At 35.5% G+C, this 9219-nt stretch overlaps 1 protein-coding gene across 1 annotated transcript; it reads right to left on the bottom strand.

Annotated features, from left to right (window-relative positions):
- Positions 1-124: 124 nt before the first annotated feature.
- Positions 125-8936, bottom strand: wdr45b (WD repeat domain 45B). Its single transcript, XM_058405942.1, has 10 exons — positions 8559-8936; positions 7878-7952; positions 5715-5816; positions 5003-5090; positions 3683-3777; positions 2818-3008; positions 2525-2610; positions 2273-2374; positions 2021-2142; positions 125-1796 (listed from the first exon to the last, which is right to left on the bottom strand). The coding sequence occupies exons 1-10, from the start codon at positions 8623-8625 to the stop codon at positions 1690-1692; spliced, it is 1035 nt and encodes a 344-aa protein (XP_058261925.1). The 5' UTR covers positions 8626-8936; the 3' UTR covers positions 125-1689.
- Between the last annotated feature and the right edge of the window lie 283 nt (positions 8937-9219).

The following is a 9219-nucleotide window of genomic DNA, read 5'->3' as shown; positions in this document are numbered from 1 at the left end:
GAGAATGAACTAAATGACATTATCATCCGAAGATAAGGCTTTTGTCGTAAAAGACCATTTTGCCCGCTGTAGTCCTTGTACCTGAGTACACAAGTTGACAATTATAATATGACAGACACAGGCATGGGGTAATGGTTTAGTAATTAAATATCTAGAAAACATATACTCATCAGATTCCAGGCTGTTTTGGTTAGAAAAGACATTTTTCTACATCGTTATTAACCATATTATTTCAGAGAATGTTATGGAAAACATTATCATATGCCACCTCCAGTCTTTTTTTTAATCAGATCCTCAAGTTTGTTATAGAAAAGTGACTCGAATCATTTAACACATCATCCTAATAATAATAATAATAATAATAATAATAAAGACATTTCAGTATAATTATATAGTCAGTAAGGTTCTTTGCACTAGAAGCTACTGGTGTTAGTAAATATGTGACTTCATTGGTGGGCGTGGCAAACACTGCAACTAGCCAATCAGCACACGCACAGATCAACCAATTACCACTCCCTGTTTTACAACGTGTTTAATTTGTTACATGATACACTGTGATCTATGTATCCCTGCGTAACTCAGTCATAGCGTACAACTACAGCATGGTCAATTGCTGCATTATGTGTAATCACGTGTACATTTACAATCACGACAAAAGCTTGAAATAAGTTTCTAATCAACAAGGTTTGGGGGGAAAAAAATGAATGAATACAGTTCAAGCGTATAGGTTTTACTATTGGGCACTTTGGTAATATGTTTCCTGTCACATTGGTAGCGCAAAAAATGGAGGAGAGGTGATTTCTTAAATTCTCTCTAGCTAACTGAAATTAATACCACCTTTCCAAATCTGTAATGATATGCCAATCATTTCTGAAATCTCAAACCACCCCTGATTTTTTCTTTTTAGCGATGCAAAATATCTGATCAAATTCTGATTTTATAGGATCTCTGTCTGTCTAGACTAATTATGAAAAAGACTGTACTCTGTTATCCATTTATGGAACACACATGGCTATGCACATACTATTAAAATGCCATAAGCAAATACTAATTTGTTGTGACAGATCAACTCAACACTTGATAAAAAAAAAAAAAAATGAAAATTGCACATACATGTAAGTAACAAAGAATGAAAAAGAAAAAAAAAACACCATATCTACATTGTAAATGTTGTTCTGCTGTACTATATTGTTGCAGTTACATGTGCCTGGCATTTTGTATTTATACAACAGGTAAAACAAAACCTAATGCTACCATTATTATGCACATACATATTGTGACTGATGAATAAGCATACACTCATCCTTCCTCTTCAGTAATGACAGAGGCACTCACTATAGTAGGATAGTTAGTGGACAAATATTCTTCTAGCCAACTCTATGCTTATAAAACAGCAGTTCTCATGGAAGACCTTTTAAAAAGCAAGTGTTGTCGTTCAAAAATAGTTTCCCTCTTCGCACTCCACTGAATGACTGCAGTCAGTTTATTCATCCATCTCTTCAGTGGTCAAAGTTTCATTTGAGTTCTTTAAAAACTGACTATTGAGATTACAGATCTCTTAGTCTTCCTGCACCCGGGAGTCACTTAGTCAGGAATGCCACATATAGTTATTCCTCTGACATTCTTCAAAATTCAAAAATGTCAGGAAATGAAAAAGCAAAATCAACTGAATCCAAGTACAGTCTGTGTTCAGATCTTCTCATCAGTCATTTCCAAGAACTGGGCATATACATCCCTGGAACACTCCCCTTTTTGGTTGAACAGGAACTTGTAATAGCTGCCATCAGCACAAATGGCTGGATAAGAGAAAACAGAAAAAGGAATGGTTAGTAAGTGTGCTTAGAAAATCACCAAACTCTTTGCAATGGAAATGATTTCCCACAAATTCATTTGTAATCCAATTTTGTAATCTATAATATATTTACTCACAACAGGAATGATGTTTTTATAGCACTATGTCACATGTGATTGGATAATTTTTAACTAAAGGCTGCTAAATTAACACACAACTCCTCTTCACCTATGACTGCATTGGGCTCCGTTCCAAAGGCACAGACACAGGGTGAGCCAGATGGGACCTGGAACTTTGAGAAACTCCACTTGGAGCTGAAATACTTCGGGAGGAAACTGGCTGAGGCCAAACTGTTTAAAGAACAAACAAACAAACAAACAAACAAAAAAACAGGCTACAGGTAAGAAGCAGTGAATCTATGAGAAGACACAGTTACTTTAAAGAAATGTCCAGCAATTGCCTTCAAATTTTCTCCCAAACCTTGATTGTTTGTTCCTTTTGGGATCTTCTGCAGCAAATATGTGGACAGTCCCATGGTCACTCGACACACAGATGAGAGACGCATCCTGGTTGAAGTTAATGCTGCCAAAAAAAAAAAACACAGGTGCTAAATATGTTACTCGTTACTATGCACTGTTATAAACATGTTACTATGCACACCTGTATGTGATTTGGAGACCTGTATGTGGTTTGGAGTTTCGAATCACAGCATAAAAATAACTGACAACTCACCAATATATGTTTGCAGTCTGCGAACCTCGTCTTAGCTCCTGAATCAGATGACCCGCAGATGTGTCAAATATTCTGATTAGAGTTCCCTGAAGAAATGAAAAGCAAGTTAGACCATAAACCTCTTCATATTTTTCTTTTAGCAAAACATCTCATAAATCATTTCTTTAAATCATGATTTATTTTTTAATTTGTGATGCTTTGTGCTAAACACATTCATACAGAAAAAATTCAGAGAGCAATAACTGTTCAAAATCTTCATGCTTGTTGTCAATACTTCCACATCCGGTTCTAACCTTTTCTGAAGCTGTGGCTATCCGTGTGCCCTGGAGGTTGAGGGCAATACAACACAGAGCTCCCTCGTGGGCAGGAATGTCCACCGGAGGCCTCTCTGTGTTGGCTAGGTCTACTATCTGCACATGTCCAGAGTGGGTGCCGGGAAATGCGAGCAATGAGTTGTTGCTGTTTGGACACAGAACACACAAACCTGCAAAGACAAAAAGACAAAAACTGTATCGACAATCTGATATTGATATTAGGGAATAAAACAAATCAGTATCTAGTAAGAATTTTAAATTTAATAAGAACTGAAAATTCATCATGCAACGTGCAAACTAACAATGATCCTCATTATCTGAAACAAATAGATTTGATAAAAAAATGAAATGGATATGAACAACTGCATCCATAAATCATTTACAAGAGTGTTTACACAAGAAATGTGGCATATATTTAACAACAAAAAAAAAAGTTTCATATCCTATGAGAGCTTGTGAGTTGGTATGAGTTACTTCAGTTTTATATATGACTTATTGTGTCAAGTTTATATATAGACAACAGAAATTCTGCCAAAGAACAGACGGCAAAGTTAGTGTGTCAATAGAAACTGATATGCTGCACAAGCTTAGCTGCCTTACTGGAAGTTTTAAGACAATGCTACACTTTCACTGTTTAGTCATTTTCAGTTCTCTTTTACAGAGTTTTGTGGGTGTGAATGTAAATCACGCTTGGTAAGTTACACATGACTGCCATTTAATAACATGAGCAAATCTTGTGCCAGTTTGTAGTGCGGACTGGTATATAAAAACATTTCCAGACCTGATAAATGAGGCCCGTGAAATATTTCAGCACAGTTTATTAGAGTGTGAAATAGAGACATACCTTTAGGGTTGTAGCATGTTTCAAAGACATGCAGCTGGTGAGGGTTGTGTGTAAAAGTGAAGACTTTGATCATTGAATCCAGGACCACCACAATTCTGGAAGCATACAAACACACACACAAATTCTAACTTTATGCATTAACCACCCTACCACCTAAAACCCTTATGCATCAGATAAACTTAGGATAGCTGTAGTTAAATATAAAATAAAATACAGGGCCTAAGTTTTAGTTTTACTTCAATGTTTAATACAGAATTTGTCATCTAAATTGCTGTATAGTCAGTCGGTTCTCATTGCCAAATCTATTTATAATATAATAAGCATATTGTATATAATATAATAAACCTTTTTTTTTATATTTCAGTATTGCAATACTGGTGATCTTAGCTGGCATCAACTAAGGTTAAATAAAGGCTAATGTTAGATACTGGCACTGATTCAATAAATGACTTGCTCCTGGTTTATATTTCAAAATGGTTTAGGTGTTAAATGTAATTCATCTTATTTTGATGAAAGGTTTTACACACATGAAGGAATATAGTCTTATACAATGGGAGATTTTATTATTAGATTAAAATGTTACTCAATGTTTCATAGTTTTGTTGCTGAAAAACTGGCTGAATATCTGTGACAATCATGATTTTAATACTGAGCAAAAATGACGATTGCTATTTTTTATTAACCATCACGTAGCTGTAATCAGCTATTTTTTTTTTTAAATTTGATGTTAGCACCCACATCAGTCATATAAAGAGCTACAGTTGAAAGATGATGCAATGTAGATTTGCTTCCTGATTCTTAGCTGCATGACTTGCAAAATACTGCTTGTGTATAAGAGGCTGGGTTTTGACCTCAGAATTAAAAGTCCCTGGCAACACGATGAAGAAGATCTTTCATTAAATAAGCAATTTACCGATCTTTTAAGTCTAAATAATAGTCATATTTTCTGCATGTTCAAAACTGTGTGGATGTGTCAGATCGCATAATGACTAACAGTTACTTGAAGCGTTAGTGCTAGAACACTTCAAGTAAAAGGCGTGTAGGATTGACAGTGCTGAGCTGTGTTGATGCACTCATTCATTCATATAATGGAAATTTCCTCAAGCAAAGGCAAAGAAGTCACTTTAGTTTCCTCAGTTGCGGTGAAGCCGTTAAAACAGATCTCACCTCTACCCGATGCGTTCTCAACTATCTTAACTAAAAAATAAAAGGTTCTTTCTTTTACATTAAGTAAAGAGCTTTAAAAGTATTGCTGAAATGAGTGCGAAATGCAATATTTGAAATGTATGGCTTGATCATTTTGTAATTAAAGACAAATACCTGTCTCTTCGTAGCTTAACAGCTTTGACTTCTGTGGAAAACTCGATCTCAATCACTGTCTTTTTCTTAAGGTCATCCCAGATCATAACTAATTCAAAAGGAAAAAAAAAACAAAAACAATTACTGAGGAAGTATGATTTACAATGGCCTTTTTAAAATCAAAGTCACATTCCTATTCATTTCATTTTCCCCTTATCGGTATGATCAAATTCATGTCTAGCTGGAGGATGTGTACATATCAGTGTAACATTTTAACAGTAAATTATATTAATAATGATACAACCTTTGATTTTTACATTTTGAATCAGAGTTGTAAATGTTTATATAATAAGTAATAAGCATATAAGAGGTACTGTGTAGATAGACTGGGTTGAGGCCACAAGATACGGAAGTGGTTGCCTCAGGCACGTAAACGCAAGGTTATTTAAAGACGCTTAGACATCAACACACCAATTTTTTTTCAGGTCATTACATTACAGATTTGTTAACACAGCATTCTCAAAACTGTTTTTGTTCCTAAACAACTTCGATTTTGCCTTCCCAAGCCTTCAGCAAAAATTACAAAATTTTTTTACTGCAATATTCTGCAGAACCTCTACAAACAAATGCTTCAAAATTCATTCATTCATTCATTATACAGAATGTCACATAAAATGTACTGTGCAAAGGTATGCAATATGCTATTTTACCTATATTATGCAAGAGTACATACCTTTATTAGGTGGGTACTTGGGTTTCTTGCCTCCTCCGACAAGAGCAAGGTAGTTGCATCGAAAGAGCATCTCGACATGCCCGACTCCACCCTCAAGAAACTCTGTGAGCCAAACACAACTTCAGTCAACGTCACAGGACCACATTATGAACATTTTATGCTCGGATGACAGCAGTCAACTCCATGCTGTCGTAGTTCACACTTTCTAAACTCACATTGTGTCTCACTTACTTATGCACAGTCTTGGGGTCGCTTTTAATATGGATAAGGTGGCAGGAGATTTTTTTTTAATGTAGTTCTATGTAAAGAAATTTAAAAAAACAAACAAAAAAAAAAGATTGTGTATTTTTGTGTAGCACAGTCATGGTTTCAAGCTAGAAGTGCTACAAAATACAATATTCATGCTATGTTTTCCATAGTGGACGAGATTCCAGCTCAAGGACTTCAGCAGCATTTGTTGTGTCTTTAAAATCGACTTGTGTTAAAAAGTTCTGGTAACAGACACAATGTGTAGAGGTAAAATTCCACTAGCGTATCAAACCATATGTGATCATATACAGCAGCATGCTTATATGGCTAAAAGTATATGGACACCTGACAATCACACACACATGTTCCTGTTCCAAAACCATGACAATTAACACATTTTGATTTTATAAGAACCTCCATTATCCACTACATTCTGTGTGCAGTCCATCCCAAAGGTTTTCATTGGGGTTAATGTACACTTCAAACTTGCCAAACCATGTCTTCAAGGACTTTGCTTTATACTCAATGGCACTGTCATGCTGGAACCAGTTTACACCTCAAGTTTCAGTGAAGGGAAATCTTAATGCTACAGCAAACAAAAAAACATTTGTATGCTTCTACTTTTATTGCAACAGTCTGGGAAGGAACCGTGTGATGGTCAGGTTTCCACAAACTTTTGGCTATATAATCTATTTGCATGTTAGAATTATTAAACCATCACAAGAAAGAACAAATTTAATGATGCACACCTTTAGAATTGAAAATCATTATTATGTGAATCCAGATAAACCAGCACTAAGCACTCAGCTGGATGTAAAAATTCACTTTAAGTCCTACGTAGAATGAATAACTTTTGCACCATCCATGCGTAGTGCTACAGCCAAGACTAAATCTTACGTCTAGTCAAATGTAATTGTAAAGTAAAACATCTTGGCTAGTTTCCGATAAAAAACGTTAATACAACGGTGCATCTAATACACAGGCTAGATGATCAACAGGGTTTTAAGCATGAATAATTAATGAGACATGTAATCTGGATATATATATATATATATATATATATATATATATATATATATATGGATATAGTGGCTTATTAAAAGATTTTGCAGGGCTGAATTATTGAAATTACCAGTCTCTGTTGCAAACATACAAAAGATAGTCGACTGTCCAGCTTCCTAATCCACCCTTGGCTTCGTTGACTGCCTCTGTTATCATCTACCAGACGTCTTGATTTTCATATTAGTTATGGTGTTGTTTTATTTGCATTCTAAAAGCATACATATACATACTGTAGATTTTGATCATTTATCTTGTTTCACACTCGGCAGACATTTTCAATCCATTAGTTGGCGCGAGTAAATGTACGATTGTAAGTATAACAACACAAATTGCATGGCATCCGTTCCTGTGGCAGAATCTGTCGATGTGGACGACGACACCCATGCAACAGGTGTAAACATTTTTCACACAGCGGACGTAGCTAAAGCTTGTGTGCAAACAGCCGCTGATTTTAATAAGCTGCAGTTTAACACACACAAGCCCAGTCAAGCCTAGTCTCATTAGTCATGAGCATTTTGGAGAGACACCATCCAAAGAAATCCACCCAGGTTGAGAAATATGGGGAGGAAAAAAAATTGTGCTATGCTATAATCAGGAGACTTATGATACTTGTGTGTATTTTAGGTGATCATACTGGAAAATCATGTGCTGGACTGTAGACTGACTTCCTTATATAGCCTTCCACATACATTTATCATCATTGCTATAATGTATTGAGTGTGATGATGCCTTTATGATGTGATGTATTGAATGTGATGTTGCGTTAATATTATGGATATAAGAATAAAAGTTCTACAGCACAGTGATGAAGTTAATAATGTTTAGTGATCCGTCAGGTCACATGTCAATCACCTTGCTTTTCTTTTTCTTTAAGAGGATCTGTGTTGTACACCCTGAAGCCATTTTCCATCCCACATGCAAAGCATCCTAAAAACGAAGAGGGGGGAGAGGAAAAAAAAAGATTAAGAAAGCTATAAATGTGTGCTTTCCAACATATTCATTTTAATAAAAAACAAGCAGCCATTCATACGAATGAAATAACGTTATATATTTTCCAAGCAAACAAATATTTAGATGTTTTGCATGGCAATATCTTTCAGTCTAACAACAAATATTTTGCTCACACTGTTGTCTTGGCGTTATAATAAAAAAAAAAAATATATATATATATATATATATATATATATATATATATATATATATATATATACACATACATGTTCGGTATATAAACAAACCAAGGGTAGCCAGTTAGCTAGCTCTCTAGCTAGCAAACCGAGAACTAATCGAGCTGTCATTTAAAAAAACCTGATAAAGACAACTCTAGCGATCTTTATTTTTCTACCTATCTACTTTATATACTTAATAAAAACAAGCACGTCTAGAGCCATCAATCCAAATTACACTAAGTCGACCTCAAACTATTAGCTAGCATGCTAATAAAGCTGTCGCCTCCACAAGCATAGCGATGGTGACGTTAGTTAGCTTAGCTCACCAGGAACAACGAGAAGGAAAATAAAAAAAACAGCCTACCATGATCTTGGTTGAATCCAGCATAAAGAAGTCCATTTCCGTGGGGGTTGGATGGTAGTAAATTCATGGTGCGTGAAAGTGATTTAACTCGAAACTGTCAAAAAAGACACCATTCCTTTAGCTAGGCTCTATGTAGGATATGGGACGTACACCCTTTGCTGTATCACCAAGCGCTCCTGTGCTCCCCCTTTCTCAGCAGGAAGCTCTGAAGATCCACAGGAAAAATAATCAAAGCGAGCAACGGATCGGAGACGCCGTGTTTTAAGAATTGCTAGACACCCAGCTAACAACTGATTTCAGTCAATTGTCCCCATTTTGAAGGTTGAAATATATCCGTTTTGGTTCCAAAGTGCTATGCAGTGTTAAATCGGTATCGAGCTGAAACACTCCCTTCTGAGCTGCAACCACCAGCTAACTGTTACTGAATGTAATGTAGGTGTATTTGCACGCTGTACACAAAGACGAAAAGTTACAGCAACACTAAAGCAGTCAGTGACAGATTCAAGATTCAAGAATGAGTAAAATGCGAATGAGTTTAAATAAAATAGATGTCGCAGGGAACACAGCACGATGTAAAATTAACAAACAGTACAGTCAGAGTTCCATGAATAACATAAATATAGGCCTATTTTTACCAAGTTTAAATTGAAATTACAAATTT

Source organism: Hemibagrus wyckioides, linkage group LG13 (genome assembly GCF_019097595.1).
Source record: "Hemibagrus wyckioides isolate EC202008001 linkage group LG13, SWU_Hwy_1.0, whole genome shotgun sequence".
Lineage (NCBI taxonomy): Eukaryota > Metazoa > Chordata > Actinopteri > Siluriformes > Bagridae > Hemibagrus > Hemibagrus wyckioides.
Note: the sequence above shows the minus strand (reverse complement) of the source record. Positions and strands in the feature narration are given on the sequence as shown.

Bases quoted from the DNA above. Each gene is read 5' to 3' on its own strand.
- wdr45b (XM_058405942.1), bottom strand. From the start codon at position 8,625: ATGAATTTACTACCATCCAACCCCCACGGAAATGGACTTCTTTATGCT. The intron at 7,953-8,558 runs GTAGGCTGTTTT...CTTCGTTTTTAG, and splicing joins TGGATTCAACCAAGATCATG to GATGCTTTGCATGTGGGATG. The intron at 2,143-2,272 runs GTTTGGGAGAAA...TTCTTTAAACAG, and splicing joins AAAAGGAACAAACAATCAAG to TTTGGCCTCAGCCAGTTTCC.